Consider the following 19,428-nt stretch of genomic DNA (forward strand, 5'->3'; position numbering starts at 1 on the left):
AACTGTCTCATCATGCCACTTCAGGATAGATTTATTGAGGAAATAATCATCATCAGTAATCATTTGGTGCTTTCATGTCCTGATTGGATGTTTGACACAGTTCAGCTAGGTGCTACTTGGCAAATGTCAGTAAGCTGTGAGGCTGCTGGTGATCATGAAGCTTTTCTGATGTGCTTGTTTAGAAGAGCAGCCAAGACGTGGCTGTTCTTTTGTTGTTGTTTTTTACCTCCCAGGCAGATCTGCTTGACATAGCCCCTGCTGGTTTGGTGCTACTCATGTTTCAACTGGTGTACATTTGGAATACTCATATTAGTACTTGGTTGGTTTTGAGGTATCAGTGTTACCCTTAATGTTGTTGGCATTGTTTTGGAGAGGTTTCACTTGGCTTAGTAAATTGGGGTTACTACTACGTTACGGGCATATTGGCTGTAAATACTTTTCACATTATATCTCTTGATATGTTGGCTTTTATTAAAAGAAAACTTGACTGTCCACTCATCACACATTGATGTTTGGGACAGTTTACTTTGCTCTTTATATACCATAAATTAGCTCTAAACAGCTGATCTCCATATTAATGTATGTGTCTTGTGCTTGTAATTCGAATAAGTATGAATAATAAGTAATACACTATTGCGTCTTATTGTGTTGGATGCCTGCCTATTTAAGAGACTAAGACAAAATGCACACTACAGCTGCAACTCAAAGATATAAGCTTACATTTCTGTATTCAAGTGCAGTTTTTTCTCTCCACTCAACGAGTAAATTTAGCATTTTATATTACATAAGACAAACTATGTATTCTGAGGAGCTGAAACCCAGAAATGACTTATTTGGAGCCTCGCTGTCTTTGCATTAACTCCCTTCTAGCAACCCAGATGGTCCACAACATTTATTAAAGATACAAAAATACAAAGGTTAATCTTTCCTTCTATCTGCTAATTAGAAAGAAATAGTATTGAGTGGCTGGATTAATATTAAATACCTGTTCATCATTTAATAGCTAGAATTATCTTTTTAAAGACATGATTTCTGTATATTTGTTGTTAAGTATCACCTACACAGAAAAAAAGATTTGCTCCTATTATCCCTTTTGGTTTAACAGTCACAGAGGGAGTAATAGTCACTCATAATGTGTGCTTTGTTTTCCAATAAAAATAAAAGCAACCTCTAAGCTCTAGTTTTTGCTTTAATGTTAAGATATAATTATATTTTCCAAATCTCTCCCTTTACATTTCAGTCTTGTATTAGATGATTGTTTTAACATGTTTCCTGTTATACCAGTAAGGTTCATCATTGGGTAATCAAGATTAGATTAAATAATATATATAGAATAAATAATATTAGACAAAGAGAGAGATGATAGAGCTACCAGTTAATAGAAAAGAATACAAGACTGAGACTTTCTCATTGTTAATCAGAGCTCTGACATTTAAATAGAGGTTTTTCATTTGAACTGTGAAAGAGAGGTATTGCTCTGACAGGAGGGACATTTTTTGTACATGTGAAAAAGATCTTTCCTCATAGCCAATGCAGGGTTAAGTGCTTTTGAAATGTCTCCGCTAATGCAATCCTCTCTTGTTGAACTATGTCCTGGTAATAGATTACAAAGTAAATGAGAAGAGGAGATTATTTCAGAGCAGAAAATAGAACTTGATGGCCATATCATTTGTGTAATTATGGAAAGGCAGGCCATTGGCCTGCAGTAGAGCCAGCACAGTAGCGGGTTGCGGGATGATGTTCGACAAAAATTTTGCAAGGCCTTTGGTTCATTGGTGTCTTTGGTAATAGCGATCTAATTAGAAAACAGCAGGAGAGAGAACATATGATATGTAAACAAACTCTATAGTCAATAAAGAAGTTATCAGTCTTACACTGATAATATGGGAAAAAATGCGTCTTGTCCCAGGAGACATTTTAATACAATTGTTCAATTATACTATGCTGTAGATAGATTCAAAATATAGCAACATATATCATTGTTGAATTTCTGCCAGGAGAATTTGACCAAGCTCTCCTCTGTCTTGCTTTATAAGAGATATTCAGGTTTTGCTTGCCATAAAAGTAAGTGATGGGGGACAAAATCCACAGTCCTCATTTTATGAATTATCTAAATATAATATAAGGCTTTAGCTTATTGCTTATTATTGTTGTTATTGTGCTTGTTTGTATCTCTCTTTCTCCCCTCTCACCCTCCCTCTTTCTCTCTCAAACCAACTGATCAAAGCAGATGGCCGCCCACCTAGTGCCCAGTTCTGCTTGAGGTTTCTATCCCATTAAAGTGGAGCCGCTGTCACCAAGTGCTTGCTCAAGGGGGAATACTTGGTCTTGTAAAATAAAGAGTATGTGGAAAGTGCCCTGAGATAACTCCTTTTGTGATTTGATGATAAATAAATAAAATTGAATTGACTGAATAGCTGTTTGAGTTAGTCAAATAAAGCAGATATCTTCCATGATTAGTCTTCTTGGTTGAAAAAGAAAAGAAAAACGTATTGTACCTGAACAGTTAGTGTTTTTCTATTCAGCTGCAGTGGAAGGATTATATCACAGGAATTTGGCACTAAAAAGAAAGTAACTTTGAAAGACATTGACTTGATTTGACTTATTTGGACAGCTGGAGTCTCATATTATCCTCAAATAAATGTTAAGTACATTTTTACACAGAAGGAAGACTGTGGATTGTGTCCCCCATCACTTACACTGAAAGTGCATTATGATGGGATCTCTTAATGGCCAGTATGAACAGAAATAATGTTATTTTGGTTGTGGACAGAAAACATATACATTTTTGCAGAATGTGCTACATTAATAATCACATCACTACATGTATTGTCAGTTGAGTGTGGGACAATTGATTCCAACTCCCTGTTGTTCAGTGTCATCTTATCTTCCCTAGATTTCAGTTTTCTGCAAAACAAAGGTTTCCTCGAGCAAAAATAGATGCATTTCCTAGAGAGACAGTCATCCTATAATGGTTGCATTATTTGTTGGCACATTCTAACTTATTATGTCATGATTATATTTGAGAGGTCATCATCACATGGGAATAGATCCTGCTCTGTTTTTCAGACAAGCTATTGTTTTCTAAGTCATTCATGGACCTGCTGACAGTGATAGCACAGTCTATTTGAAGTTATAGTCACACGGTGACAGAGTGATTTATAGGAGAGAGAGAAAGAGCTCCTCTTTAAGGCTTTCTGTCCCATGAGACCAAGATGATGCTGCAGATGGCTGCTTCAGTGTGTTGGTGTGCATTGTTTTGTGTGTAAACTCAGTGTTTTGCTACAGTACCCAGTGCTCTTTCACCAAAGAAGAGCTCACAAACATTGGGGAAACAATTTCTGTGGATTTATTTCCCAAACGTGTCATCCCATCTTTGGAATTACTGGACATTTTGGTCAAAGGTGCACTCACCTTTGTTCATGCAGTGAAACACCAGAGAAGAGGGAAACGTGCCAGTCTGCTTGTGCATCTCTGTAGATGTGGATTGTGCGCTCCATTACCAGGAATATTTCTCTCTAACGCGCAATCAGTGTGCAACAAACTAGATCCAGCTACTGGTGGGGAGGAACAGAGACTTTCTTCATCTTCTGTTTTGTGCTTCACGGAAGCTTGGCTGTGTGGATCAATATTGGAGTTTGCACTGCAGCTGGCAGGCTTCCAGCTGTTCAGAGCGAATCATGACACATAGCTCACCAGCAAAGTGAAAGGTGTTTTTATACTAACAGTGACTGGTTTAAAGATGTGAGTGATTCTGTCGCACTGTTCACCTGTTCTGGAAACTCTTTTCATCAACTGTAAGTCCCCTGTTGAGTATTCTTCTTTCATTCTGGTCGGTGTTTACATACCATACAGGCCCACATGCAGGATGCTCACCAACCAGATACTGTTTGTGTAGCGAAAAAAACACTCCTGCGTTCCAAATCTCTCTACTAATTTTTATTTTTAGTACCTACTGCAGCTGCCCCTATAAAGTATGTGCCGTTGCATTCAATACACATACAATTGGGACATACTACTTCATCTGTCATTATGACTTCAGTCATTGCACTGTTAATGTGCTGTCATTGGTTTCTGCTGTCTCAATCTTCTGCTGTACAGAGGATCGTGGGTCACGATATAGCCAGAAGACCATGCTTGTTTGCATACTGCAAAATGCAACCTGATGTAGTAGGACATCCTGGTACTTTTGGCATACTGTATTTGACATACTATGTATTGGGACTTTTTTTTTGTTTTGATTAATATTTCTATTAGGAGGTAAAGCACAGCAGAAACCAATGTCATATTTACATTGAGCATCACATCACATCAGTATAACAATTACAGCATAAGCACATTGATACACTAGAAGTACTGTGCATCTCAATGAATCAAAGAAAGAGCAAGGCATACAGTCTGCCTCCTTGGAAGTTTTCTAACTTTTATAGCCCATAAGAACAGAAATGGACGAAACAAGAAACAATACACAATTTGAGAGTAATAATAATAAAAAACTTCTTAAATATGTAATGAAGCCAGAAAACAAGAAAGGAGAAATAAAGGGGGGAAAAGAAAAAAAGGGGGATATTGGGACATTAAATATTTGTATATATATAATATTATATTCTGCATACAGGCAAACATTCAAAGTCTATAAACCTGTTGTGAGGACATCTAAGTAGACCAGTGATCTGACTGTACTATTGGTATGTTTTCAAGACTGCTACCATCAGTCCAGAGGCTGTGATGTTATACATGAGCTTCTTTGAGGACAGCTGTGTACCATCACGCACCAGGGTTAGTTACAACAAGTAGAAACTCTGGTTTAAAGCTAAGGTTGTAAAAGGTGGACGCATTTAGGGGTGGGGACAAGGACCAGTTTAAATAGTCTAAATACAGGTTTAGCAAGGTGGTGAGTGATGCTAAACAACTGTACTCTGAGAGAGTTCAACAGTTCTCAGAAGAACTTCCTCTCTTACCCCTTTCACACCAAAGCAGTTCCAGTGCTGGTGCTGGTTCGCAGTCGGTTCAACTGCGAACCAGCTGAGAACCAGTTTGCTTTCCCACTGCTTGGTGTTTATGGAGCCACGTCATTACGTCGCCGTATACGTCAGTTACGTCGCTGCTTTCCCCTAAAGACTCACGCCAATGTAGTGGCAGATTTGTGTGCATCATGGTGAAGGGAGACAACAACAAGTAGAACAAAGGTCAACAGATGTACCAATGGGACATGTCGCAACAAGCCTGTGTAGGGAGATTTTGCCATGTCCACATCCTTAAAAGGATGTTTGGAAGACAACATTACTGGAAGGGGTTCAGCTTACAGGAAGCCAGATCTTAGCTGGACACGTCAGGTCGCCTTGACCTGGCACACACATAATGCCAAAGAACGCCTACGTACCAAACCAGTAGTATAAATAGCCTTGAGAGGGGGTGGGGCGAGAGCTGTTTTCGATAGTCTTCGTTGTCGTATGCCGTGTTTACCGCATCTTCAATAAAGATCCCAGTTGGCTGTTCAACTACTTCTGTTCTCGGTCTCTTACTTTAAAAGTTGTTAAAGTTGAGTTATCAAGGAATTATCTTACACCAACTTCGAAGCAACAATAATACAAAGAAGAAGAAGCAACAACAATGATGGCAGACTACGCGTTTGTGCAGCTGTTGTTTTTGACTGTTATGCACTACAACAACACCAAAGCAAATTCCTTGTATGTGCAAACCCACCTCATAAGAAACCTGATTCTGATTTTCTCTATAATAAAATTCCACCTCTGCAGGTTAGCTTGTTAGTGCTTCTCTTCTCGTGTCCTTTTGTATATGTGTTTATTTGTGTATGAGTGTGTGTGTTATCTGTGTATGTATGCAAATGTATCATTGTGTAGGCCCATGCAGTATTATTAGTCTGTGTATATGTGGTTCTCAAGTCCCTACAGGTGTGTGTTTTATTTGGATGGAAGCCATAACCGTTATCTCACAGAGAAGTTGAGAAAGTTTCACAGGAAATACATTTTTTTCTCCTATAAACCTTGAATTTAAAATTTAGTGATCACTAACTTATGGCTCCTAACCAGAAATGAAGATGAGTTTTCCTTGATCCTAAGCTTGTAATCCCATACTGATGTATGAAGTCATGAATTAATGAGTGAATGTTGGCCTCGAGGGGGATTTTTAGAATACACAAGGGTGCATGTACCTGCTCTTACCATTTGTCACTGCACGATGCATACAGTATTTGGCTGAAACTGTGAGTCTAGTAAATGTTCGGACCAAAGGTACCTACAGTATGTTTACAGCAATAGTTGGCACTGTCTCAGGTCAGGGAAATGTATTAGAATGTTCTATATTACTGTGAAAAATAAAACAGAATAACCTGAGTCAACAACATAACAGTTACTTTGTGTAACCTTGTTTAGATACAGAGCCTACAGTCTCTCTGAGCATATGGTCATTGATGCCAACTTCCCTCTCACCATCTCCAGACAAATTAATTTCTCAGTGTTGCCTTCAGCTGGATGTCCGGCCATTGCACAGCTGTTGCAACCAACTGCAGCACTTAAAAACTCTCTCAACACTATGAATCTTTCAGTTTGGCAAAATATCCAGGGCTGCTATAATCAATGTAGATGATGAAGTACTTAATCATCTTTTACCCTCATTAGTGAAAAACAGAGCAGAATGCAGTATTTTAATCAAATTTAAGAAAAACTATACATTTTTGTCACTGCAGGCAAAATCTAAACTAATGATCATATCATTGTTCTTCTCTCCCCTACCCAACTTCTGGCTTGTCATGCACTGCTAATATGGACATCCACGCAGGCTCAGGTCAGTGCCGTTCATTCTGTACATATACTCTTCTTTAGCTAATGAAGACAAAATGCATGCCAGATCTGTCCAAGTCACATATACTCCTATGACCCTGCGCTGTCTTTTGCTCGAGAGAAAGAACAATAGTTTGATTGGAGAGAGTGCCACATGGATGGAAATAATTTATGTGAAGTGCATCTGGATATTATTTCATCTGCTTTTTTTAACTGGAGGGACTCAGAATGTTAGGACCTCATTATATTGTGAATAGTCTGTAAGACTTTTGAGAGTGCGCTCAAAGAGAGTCAGCCAGGTTATCATTCTTGTACTGCTTATCTAAAAAAAATATGCTTGATTTTAAAAGCGTCTAAAAGAGAAAAAAAGGGCAGAAGATAAAAACTGCCCATATAGCGTGTAACCAAAGCAGCCTATTTCAAATAATAGTCTATTTTATCCTCTGTGATGTGAAATCCTTTAAAATGTGTGTGAACCAAGATGTATTTGGGAGTAGATCATGTATTGTAGCCAGCTTTAACCTTTCAACGAATTATTTATATTTGACACTTCATGTGCTGTGACACTGTAACCCATTTGATGAGTGCTAGGTCAATATGATCGTTCACTAAACAGATGGTGATAGTGCTTTATAAGTAGTGTGTGTACTGTGCACAGTGACTAGAAACTCATTTTTCTGGTGATAAAAATTAGCTGTTAAGCTGGAGCTGTGCGTCTGCGGAAGTAGCGGAGAAAGTGGGAGCAGAGTATTTGCCAGTTTACCCAGCAGGGGCATCTGCAGGGACAGATGGGAGATGATGAGGGTGTGTAATAGGCATCTGTGTGGCCCGTAGGGGAGGGAATACTCAACACTCATTCCCTCTCTAGTCTGCACACTCTCTCACACTCACACACACACACACACACACACACACACACACACACACACACACACACACACACACACACACACACACACACACACACACACACCTATTACAGCTTGTCATAGCTTTTTTCACAAATTGTCCTCTAGAGTATACCTTTTACTGTGGCAGACTGTTACATAGATTGAGAGTAAACATGTGTTTACAGGAGCATTGTGCTGGCTGTTCCCTTGGTTATACAGACGTGCCAGTGTCACTGGTGGAGTGGGGAGAAGTGAATAGACTCAAAATTCAGCCAGTTGCATCCTCAGCTGAAGGGCCTGTTGCCATGGTCATTCATTTTACACACCCCATGCTGTTCTCTCCATATCATGCATAGTATTTATTTCAATGTGAATAAAACTATTTTCTCTCTCTCTGTCCAGTGGTAGGCTATTAAGTGACCATTTGTAAGTTTAGTGGCTCTCTGTGGTGAAAGGTTTTCTTTCCATAGGATTGCACATTCCCCCTGATTTTTGTTCTGGACTCAGAATGTAGTTCAATCCTTTCAAATATGCTTATAAACCTATATTCTGACTGTAGAAATTATTACGACCATCCTCCACTGGTAACTCCAGTTTTATAGTTCCATTCCAGCTGTCTAAACACTAACTGAGTAATATAGGCTTCAATAAGTCCCAAGGAAGCATTATACCTGACACAGACTTCTAAAACAGCATGTACTGTAGACATGAACCTCCCCGGTTAAGGCAGGAAATCATACCTGAGAGACTTTTTTTTGTAATAATGGTTTTTACCTGGAGACACATCATACGTGTCCCATGAAAAGAATAAAAATAATAAATGTCCTTTATCTTCAACATTCCCTGCAAATGTAGGCAGAGGCTATTCTTATCTACATATAGTGTGCTTGGGTGTGTGGGTGTATTGCGTATGTGTGAAACCTGATTTCTATGCGTGTCCATTTTTTCAGGTTACACACTCTGCTGCTTGTCCCTATAATTCCTCATCTGTGTCTCTTTCCTTGTGTGCATGTGTGTGTCGGTTTATGTGTGGGCGTGTGTGTGCACATGCATGTGTACAGGTGTACGAGGCTGTGCCGTGCCATAGTGAATGCAATCAGTACGAGTGGAGGATCGAGCCCTGGTCCATTTGTACTATCAACACTGTGGATGACTTGCCAGCTTGTGGAGAGGGAGTCCAAAGCCGCAAGATCAGGTCAGTGAACGGGTTAGGCTTGGCAGACGGCAAGCACTGCAACACTCACCGGGAGGAGTAGACTGGCACTGGTCCTGTAGCTGGCACTCACACTGGTCCTGACACTTGCAATGCCAGGGGAAAACAAACCGTCAAAACAAACTACTGCTTCCTAATGGATGTTGTTAGATTTTCTGCTGTGCCTTTTTAGCGGTAGTACAAATAGCCACAGAAAAAACAGTTGACCTTTTCTGCAAGATCAGGTGTTGGTATTGGATTATGCACCATTTGAAAGGGTAGATTCCAAACTGTTTTATTGTGTCAAAAGTCATGTAGTCTATCATTAACCCAGCCACAATATAATTGGTCCCAATCAACCACACAGATGCAGAAAAAGAGCAGAGGTCTGCTTGCATTGTAGAAGGAAATCTTCCCATTATTTTCTCCGTTTTATAAAGTTGCCTGCTACAAAAAGCTGCCCATTTCCAGGTTTATCACAGGGCCAGGGGCAGCGAGTAATGTAAGCTAGAGAAGGCTAAGCCTTCCATAAATTTACTGCTGGCTATTCTTATTTTTGTGACAATCTCACCCACTAGTCTGAGTACTTGCCGCTGTATATTGTTACCTGGAAATCTATAGTAGTCACCCAGTAATGCTAGCTGACTAACTTTTTCCTTCTCCAATTAGTTATCATATCTGAACTACAAAGTAGGTTGTTTGTGAGTGCTTTCCTGTGTTTTCCAGTCTTTCATCTCCACAGATAAGGCATAGCTAAATTTAGGCAACTACAACTCTTCAGTTAACAAAAAACTTTGGTCTCCTGTGTCACCAGTGTGGTAAATCCAAATATTCACCCTGATCTCCTCCCCTTTTATTGCAGGATAACACATGCTACATCCATCTTTGCCATTGAATGTAAACATATACATAGTCATTCACAGATTGGAAGAAGTTGCCCTCTCATAGGTCATTTTTTAATGATGTAATGAAGCAATGCTACAATGTTTCTTGTGAAAATTCTGCTTATACTTTAAAATTTAATGAACTGCAAAATCTCCCAGGAGAAAAAAGTCTTATCTACTGTATTTAAAGACAGAAACTTAGAAATGTGTTTTGAAACTCAAAAGAATCCAGTCAGCAGTGCCCAGAGACAAGTTGTACAGCTACATCTGCTGCTCTTGCTTAGGTGTGTAAAGAAAGGAACAACAAGCGGGGAGGCCCGCAGTGTGGAGGACAGTTTGTGTGATCTGGAGGAAATGCCACCCACTGCTCAGGTCTGCGTTCTGGCCTGCCCCAACGATTGTGTCGTGGCACCCTGGGGACCATGGAACAACTGCCCTCTGGTAAGAAGCAATATGGAATTGAGTGACTGTTTTTTTGGTTTTGTTTTGTTTTTGATTTTTTGTTTTTTTGTTTGACAGGTTCTGTTATGATAAGCTGAAGGACAAAAATCCACAGCAAATAAGTGAACATTTCGAATAAAAAGTTACCATAAGAGGTGGAGGGGAAAATGGCCAGATAAGCCATATAGTGTAAATGTATTTCTTCCAATTCAATTCATACTCATACCATAAAAAAATAAATGTGCTTTTTGTCTGCAGGTAAAAGTAGGCAAATTCCAAATATAAGTACTTTTACAATATATATTATATTTGTACGTATCTATGACTCTTCTTGAACATAATGATTTTGCAATAATTTTTTTAATAGATTTACCCTTATCACCTACAAGTGTTGCTGAAGTTTTGACCTTTTCAGATTTTTTCCTTTTCCAGGTGTCACATTTACCAATTAAAATGATCAATCATCTGCAGTCTTCAACAATATCTATAATAAGTAGAGATCTTTTGTGACATGGAGACAAAGCAGTGAGTTTTGTTGGGAATAAGGACTCTGTTTCATCAGACCTCTTGTAAATATAAAGGTTGAAGATAACACATTCACATTCTAATTATACATCAGGGAAATGTTAATGATAATTAGTAAGAAAGACTCATCATACAGAGCTCTTCACCCAGCTGTTCTCTAACTAACTCAAACTTTTTCACGTTAAAGACCCCAAACTGACACACATTAGACCACAGACCCCCATTTGATTAGATGTTTTACTTTTAGATGTTTTATTACAGAAAGTGAATGAAACCCATGACCAAAATACTCATACGTTCTTCCATTGTGTTACTTACAGATGGAATTATAGTCCAAATAAATTGTTCCCCTTTTTGCTGTGACCCCTTGTGGTTCCCCGGACCCCACTTTGAGAACCACTGCCCTAAGCATGTGTGGTTTGAAATCACAGTGAGCAGTACTCCTGTATGTGGGGTATTGCAAATTAAATTGAGCTTACTAATGTACCTCGATTTTCCACTGAAGGTTAGCCCTCAGGCTAAAAATGTGTAGCATATGTTCTTCAGCGTTTCTAGCCACAGGCTGCTGGTGCACCGACCATGCAGCCGTATTACAGGTCTACTAGCAGACAGTGCAGGTCATTGGACTGGAATATAACAGTCAGAGAAAGAGGAGGGCTGGAAAAAGAGATAGAAAGATAACTTATTAGTCTGATTTCTCCACAGACGTTTAGTCTCTTTCAATCTTTTCAGTTTGAACATCATGTAATGCATTTGTTAATAATGCTAAGATCGTTAATTTGGAAGCCAATTCAATTGTAACAGCTATATAAAACTCTTATGGATGATTTGTTTCTACATTAAATTCCAGCCTGAACACTTCAACTCCTTGACACAGGAGTGATTGGAGTTGCTGGTAATTAATTTGTTCATCCAACTAAATGAGAAACTTCTACATTAGGTAGGGCTTAAATAATAACTCATTGTGGTTTATGCTGAAATATTACAGCTGCATCAGTTGTTTTTTTGGACAATATAAGATAGAAGAATTCATGCTATATTAAAATGTTAAATATGAAGTTGAGATGTGAGATTTTACACTTGCCTATCAATACACAAAATCACTCTGTTCTAAATAATAATGTGTGTCTTATATGTTCAGTTTCCTTGTTAAAATCCGTAATCCTTGAAAAGACATCTTGTCCTTCTCCCTTATTGAAAAATCCATACTGGAGTTGCATGTTGGACAACGATTGACTTCAGACTAGTTGTGATGTCACAAAGTATGCTCATAGGTACCTGTCTTATACTCAGATTTAAGGTGAGCACTGAGAAACTTGCTTCCTTCAGCAGATGAATGTGAAAACACCATTCTAGTGTGAAATTCTGCACATACTGTACATCATTCTGCACAGTGACTCTCAAAGCCTTATACATGTACCTAATATATTTCTGAACAAGTACAGACAGGCAAAGAATGTCTACCTGAAATGACCTTATGTCTCTAAGATATACATAAGCACAAACATAATGAATGAGGGATCTGCACATTCATGAATCAAAGCCATGCCTATGCATTTTAGCTTATTATCATTTTAGCTTTATGCATTTTAGCTTATTTAACTACAAACTAACTACAAGCTACAAAATGCCATGAAACTATGAACTTAAAACAAAGCCCAGCCACTGAATCATTGTTAATACTGCAGTTTATTCATTTTCTTCCCAGATGGGTATGTCTCACCTTGGGTTCTGACTGACTCAGACATGATGCACAGAGAGACTGATGATAGATGGAGAAAAAAGCACACATCAAAAATCTTTGTGTCCAGGCAGCAGAAAACTCTGTAAATGGATAGCGTTTTAAGATACAAGAATGCTTAATGTGAAATATGTTGGTCCACTGTAATTGGAGGTGGTTGTATAGCCCTGGGCCATTCCTGTACTCAGTTAGAATGAGGATGTTGTGTTGTGTGTGCAGGAATATGTGATCAGCTGTGTCGTGGGCTGCAAGAACAGCACAGTGATGAAGGAAAGCATAGTTGTTAATGACATTGCAATGTTTCCCTACCATGTCCACATTCATTCACAACGTCCCCACAGCCTTGTTTTAGCTAGGCTGAGGCCAACATTGTCGATAAAAGTGCAATTATGGGGGATTGTATTTAGCTCCAAGACTCTTTGAAACAGACACGAATCACATAATATCAAGAATAAACCCAGACCAGTCATTAAGCCAAAGTACAAACACTGCATTGCAGTTTTGAGTCTATATTGCTCATAAGATGCAACTAACAGCGAAGTTTATTTACACACATGTTTATTTTGACACTGAGGTCCATTGAAATGAAGCCTTTATAATATTATTTCCCAACCTAACAGCAAAAAGTTGATGTTGTACTCTTCAACAGTAAGGGATGTGAGAGCATCCAGATTTCAGGGCTGTATGTTGTATTTTGAACAGAAACTAAATGAGTTGAAGTCCAATGGCATTATTGGGCAATATCAAGACCAATATGTCATTTGTAATCACACTTAAATTCTGGTTTACAAACAACAATGATTTGTCTGTGGAGTATATGTGGGCTTCCAAATGCACATTAAATTGTGCATAGCCAAATATCATAATCATTTAAAAAAAAAAAAAACGTATTCATAAACTGTCTTCTCCAGCACAGCATGAGGCACATTTTAGCTGAGTGTTTAATGGTTAGGATGAGAATCATACTCTCAAGTTGAAGGCCAAAGGTCCTGCAGAAACAAAGGTGTTTTTTACCTTCTAGGTTGGATTTTGCTGTTCCGAATAACGGAGGTTAGGTTTTTTGTGGGGTTTTTTTTACAAACAGAGGATGGAGCACAGGACAAACAAGCAGACTGATGTGCCCACTCATCTATCCAACATATCTGTTGAGCCTCTTTATGAGATCAGATTATTACTGCCTAACTTTTTTGGATTTAGTGTTGCTTGTGCACACAAACTCATTTTTTCTTAAATTAGGATTGCATGATTGGTTCCAGTAATAGATGACATCACTAGCAGAAAAATCCCAAAACTCTGAGCTAGGGATGTGAGGCAGTATGTGCAACAACATTGTTTTCACACTGAGGATGGTAATGTAGCACACATATGTATATTAAAAAGATTTTCACACTGTATTGTAAAAATGTTTGATGCACAGGATTTAATTACATTCTTAGTCTAAATTGTATAGTTTTATTAAGTAGAAGCTTTGAGTGGTATATTAATTTTACAGTAATGAAGGTACATTTGCTCTGAATTGTCTGACAACAGCCAAAGGGGCTGTCGAGTTTTAGTCAGTGCTATATGTACCATACAAATAGATGTGTGTGTTTGTGTGACAGGTGGCGTGAAAACATTACGGATACCAAGTCTGCTGTTGATTCATGAGGCTCACACAGAGGTCCCTCATTAGGTGGTGACTGTGACTGAGGTGCATGTTCTGATGCATCAGAGCCAGGGGGATGAATGAAACTCAATGGCAAAGACTTTTATCTGCAGAGTCCTTCTTTTTCCCTCAGAGACTGGACTGGCTGTTTCCTCCACATTTCACATTTTTGCACATTGTTTGCTCCTCCACATTTCACATTTCCGCACGTCTTTTTCTCCTCTGTTCACAGATTTATATTCCTTTGTAGTGTGACTTGATTCTCTTCTTTTTTTGTCATGCTACCACTGCTTCTCTGTAGATATTTGGAAAATGTTGTTTTCTTATAGTTCTCCTAACTGTTCTCTCAGTTATTATCACACTCATCTTTATATGCCATCAAATCCACAGTGTAAAACTTGATACTGTACAGTAAATTGAGTCTTCCTCCAGTGTACCTACCTTGCAGGATTATTCAGATATTCAGTGTGAAAATACTGTATTTATAGTGCACTGAAGGCAGCAGTATAAACAGTAACAGTATAGGTGTCAAACAATGTGTCCTAGTTCTTAGGCCTCAGGTGTGTGATATAAGATGATGTGTATACAGATTTGTGTCAGTGAATCTGCATCACCTTTAAAAGCTCAGCCTGTTAACACCACTGTGTTAACACATTGTTTTAAAAAAGAATCACACAGAATCCACCTCAGCTTGACATTAAAAATGTTAACTGCAGCTTCAGTGCATAATTTTGAGATACTATCACATGATAATGAGATAATGTGTGATATTCAGAGGGAAAACACACATTTTGGAGACTATTTCACTTCGTTTATTGTTTCAAGCTGTCAGTGGCACAGAGGAAGAAGATTCCAGGTAAGACTGGAGAGAAAATCGCACATCTGTATCATCCAATTACAGCAGTTTATCACAGCGAGTCTCAAGGTCAGAGACTCATTTTAAAACAATATTATAAAAAATTGGAGGTCTACAGTGATCAGGTTTAGTTAGGGAAAGACGGATAATGAGGCTCAGGGAGATCTTCTATAATTAGTATTCAATTTGCATTAAGCATACACAACTTGCTAAGGAAACTATGGGTGGTTTGGGATTTCCTGTAGTGCTTTCTTGATATTAAAAGATTATATGGGTAGAGAGCGGACAGATCCCTCAGTGTATAATCAGAAAAGCTTTGTTTTTTTGTTTTTTTTCTCGACCACATGTGTCTGTGGCTTCCCTGTGTCTTTAATTAGTGGAATTTATGAAACGCATAAAGTTTCCTTCATTTCTAAATTTCAAGCTCTGATAACACACTGGTCATCTAGAAAGATCAAATCATTTTAAAATGTCTCTCATGCACAGTCTCTTTGCTAACTCCAAAACATTTAGCTTTCAAGCAAATAAAATCTCGACATGGATTTAGATATATAAGGTGTATTATTACATATTATTGCAGTAGTAGGATACTTCAGCAGTGATTCAGTGGCCTACTAAAGTCACAATTTATAATAGTTGTTATTCGTCATTGTATATATAAGTGGCAGCCACTGTGAAGTGATAGCATTACGATATATTTTTGATTTCAAGAAAAGGGTTGTGGCAGAGCAGTAATTACAGTCTAAAGTAGTGATTAGGTGAAATACTGTTTAGCGAGTGATTACGCAAAGTATGATTACACTTCATTGTGTTAGTCATTAGGTTAAAAATATAAATGAAGGAGATAATTTTCCATTTCTTTGACCTGGTGAAGGACCCTAGACTATAAATATCTTCATCCTACCCCCCTAATGTCGGAAACTTAACCTATGCCCTTGTGAATTGACATTTTATTTTGCTTTCATTGTTTTGCAGCAATGTGACCAAGGGGAAGAAAGAAATAGGAGCAGACATATCCTCCGTCCACCTGCTTCTGCAAAGTCGGTCTGTCCAGAGCTGGTCCAGTCAGAACCCTGCATCCTCAACAGCACCTGCTTCACCTACCAGTACAGAGTCTCAGGTAGGAGAATCTGCACTGCAGGACATGCTGAGACTGGGCAGCCTGCAGTGACTGAAAGCAAGTTTAGCTAAAAAGTCACCAAAATAAATATTCCCTAAATAATAATGTGTTTAGCTAGTTGAATGTGGTTGAGGTCAGTGTGCACCATGCTGCTGTGTTGGAACAGAGATCCTGCAAGTCTGATACAGATTTGTCAGCAGTAATGTACAGCAATGTTGCAATGTGTGTGTGTGTGTGTGTGTGTTGCAGACTGGAGTACATGCCAGCTGAGTGAAAATGCCATCTGTGGTCAGGGTTCACAGTTGCGTCTCCTGGACTGTATCCGCAGCGATGGCAAGATTGTGGACCTGCAGAAGTGCGAGCAGGTAACATCTGTGAAGTCAGACAGTTAGTTCATCATGGGATGCAGCAGTTCACATTTCTGATCCTACAATTATTGTTGGAGGAAAATGTATGCATTCACAGTCACACAATTTTTATTTAAACAGGGGCAGGAGGATTTAATTTGATCATATTGGGCAAACAATCCAGTGCAAAGTGTTTTACTATGGTTTTGAAGCAACTTCCTTTTAGACAGTATAGTCTTTTCATGCTTTGTATGTTTAGAAATGTTAACCAATACATAGGTGAATATGAAGAGAGAGAGAGAGGGGGGGGGGGGGTTAAGTATGAAGAATTGATCAATGCTGTGTACTCCAGTTTCTCTCCTGTTCCCATTGGCTTAAACAAACAGGGCAGCCAGGCTTTCAATAATGCATAAGTAGAAATATTGCATCTAATCTCCTAACAAAGTCATGTTTCACTAAGCAATTTGCCATCAAGCTGCAGTGGCTATAACTTTTTTCACGGGTATGTTGCAAATTGTATATCAGTCTTGTTCTCCAACACACAATTCATTTCTTGTATATCCAACATCATATTACACTGCAAATTTAAGGGATTTATGTGGATAAAGGATGTGATTTTGCCACCTCTGTGTTAAGTATAATGTACATCAACAATGTGAATTCCTGAAAGAAAGTAAACGGAATTAAACGAATGCACAACTATACCCCAGAATTATTTGAAAGCAATGAAATTGTTTAATAGTTGAATCTCCACTCTTCTAGAATCTGTCCTCAAATGAACTGCTGTCTATTCAAAATATGGAAATGTGGCCACTCTCTCTTTCTTGTTAGTGGAAATAATTGGGTTGCCCTCCTCATAGCTGCGTTCTTGTTTTCTGCAGTTTGGTCTGAACAACAAGTGGAAGCTGTCGCAGAGCTGCGTGGTAGACTGTCCTGTCAGCTGTATTCTCTCTGATTGGTCACCGTGGGCTGAATGTTCACATACCTGTGGCAGCCAAGGTAAACATATGACTAAACAAACCTTTAAGTTAAATCTGTGAGAACACCAACCTGATGAACAGACACACAGTCGACCACATGTACAGCACCTCATTATTCCGTCTGCTCAGGCATTCACCAAGATGTTGAATTGTGCATGAATATTTTTAAATGCATTAAAATATTTATGAGTATGTCTAATCCAGTGCCTTTTCATACAGGGAAATAGTGTGCTGTGTTTTAAAAAAAAAAAAAAAAAATTATAATGTATGCATTGATATTCTCTCTTCATTATCATCCTGTATGCAGCTCAGTTTTATTTCAATTAACACAGACAACTTTGTTTTTGCGAGGTTATATTTTAAGAATAGTAGGTTAATCTAAACTACATTTTAAACAGCCCACCTTTGTGAATGTCATAAATGATTCAGTGTTCCTTTTTTTCCTTTCACTGCAATAAAATGATTACAATACATGTGTAAAACATTTCAAAACATGGTGTTGGAAGACAGGACGGAGGAGGTTACACAGTCACAAAATAATTAGACATAATCAGAACAGATCAAAACAAAAGAAGAAAAAACTGAGTACAACATACCTTTTTTAAGGTTCAAATGAAAGGGGTTAATGTGCGTAAATAATGGTAATGTGGAAGGCATCTTGAGAGGGAGTTGGTTGAGATTGAGGTTGGGGGTGGGAGCTGTTGTGGGTCGGGGGTGATAGGAGCTGCAGAAGGTGCTAGTGACTGGATAATAATAACAATTGTAATAATAATGTTAGGCTAATAAAAATAATAGTAATTATTATAATATCATTTGTAATATAAGGAAAAGAATAAACATCATGATGGAGAAAAAAAGAAGAAGAAGAATACCACCACCAACAATAATATTATTGATAACAATATTTGATTAGTAATGAAAGAATAAGTCGTTTGTTTTAGTAAGCATTTTAGAGGAGAGGAGAGAGACAAGAAAAAAAGGAAAGAGTTGGAGGAAATGATAGATTGGAGCTTCGGGGGGTATAAATGTGTGTATTTTTTTTTTCATATATGTGCGTGATGCCTGAGGGTGTGTAAGTGTATGTCAGATTTGTAGGGACCACGGTGTATATGTAATGGCAGATATGTGTGTTTGTTAAGGATGATGTGCATGTTTACTGTGGATGGTGAATAGGCAAAAAGAGATGATGAGTGAAGTCGGAACGGAAATTAAGACTGATGAATGGATATCAAATTATGTCAAAATCAACGTTGGTGTGCTGTCTGTGGTGATTTGTGTGCAGTGTTATATAAAACCCATGTTAAACATTATTTTCCTCTGGTAGCGTATTCAGTGGATAAATCTTGTATTGTATGGGTTGCACATTTGTTTTGGTGGAGTGATGTAATGCATGTCTACACTGTATAGGGACAAACGAGTAATTTCATCCATGATGCCAGATATTTTATTCCATGACTATTTTGGTACAAGCATCTTGCATGTTTTGTTTTCTGAATGGGAGTGGTATTCTTTGCTTTATAAGGTGTAGTCCGTCAAATGCAATGCCACTTACTCTGTCCAGGGAGATTTTGAGGTGAATGGTGATAAATTCCTGTATCAGCTACTCTGGGTTGTCATCATGTGTTCGCTCTGGGACACCAGAAAAAAGCAATGTTATCTCTTGTGCTGTGTGATTGTAGATCAAGTATGGTTTCTTTCATGTCCTTGTCTTCTTTAGCACTGGAGGCGAGCTGGGATGTGAGGGAGGTAACGGAGCATTGGAGGGATTTGTTTTCTTCAGCCAGTGTGGTTACTTGTTCCTGGCTGAATTCCAGGCCGTGTAGCTGCTGCAATCCTTGTGAAGCACTTCGACAAGAGCTCTTCTTACATCTAGTCCAGAGAGTATATTGTTAATAGAAAGTAAAATTTCACTGACCTCAGTACAACATGATTTGTCCAGGGAGCTGTGCTTCTCTTGATGGTTGGCGTGGGCAAAATTGTCTTTGTCATCAACCTTTTTTTCGT

General features: G+C 38.5%; 1 protein-coding gene across 1 annotated transcript in view; it reads left to right on the plus strand.

The window, feature by feature from the left end:
- The window catches only part of thsd7ba (thrombospondin, type I, domain containing 7Ba), a 141,517-nt gene that overhangs the window by 109,472 nt on the left and 12,617 nt on the right, over positions 1–19,428 (plus strand). The window contains exons 15-20 of the mRNA XM_062431751.1: positions 6,802–6,807; positions 8,755–8,888; positions 10,054–10,210; positions 15,953–16,097; positions 16,347–16,462; positions 17,326–17,443. Coding sequence (XP_062287735.1) covers positions 6,802–6,807; positions 8,755–8,888; positions 10,054–10,210; positions 15,953–16,097; positions 16,347–16,462; positions 17,326–17,443 — 676 coding nt within the window. The remainder of the gene's footprint in view (positions 1–6,801; positions 6,808–8,754; positions 8,889–10,053; positions 10,211–15,952; positions 16,098–16,346; positions 16,463–17,325; positions 17,444–19,428) is intronic.

This window comes from Scomber scombrus, chromosome 13 (genome assembly GCF_963691925.1).
Source record: "Scomber scombrus chromosome 13, fScoSco1.1, whole genome shotgun sequence".
NCBI classification, from domain to species: Eukaryota; Metazoa; Chordata; class Actinopteri; order Scombriformes; family Scombridae; genus Scomber; species Scomber scombrus.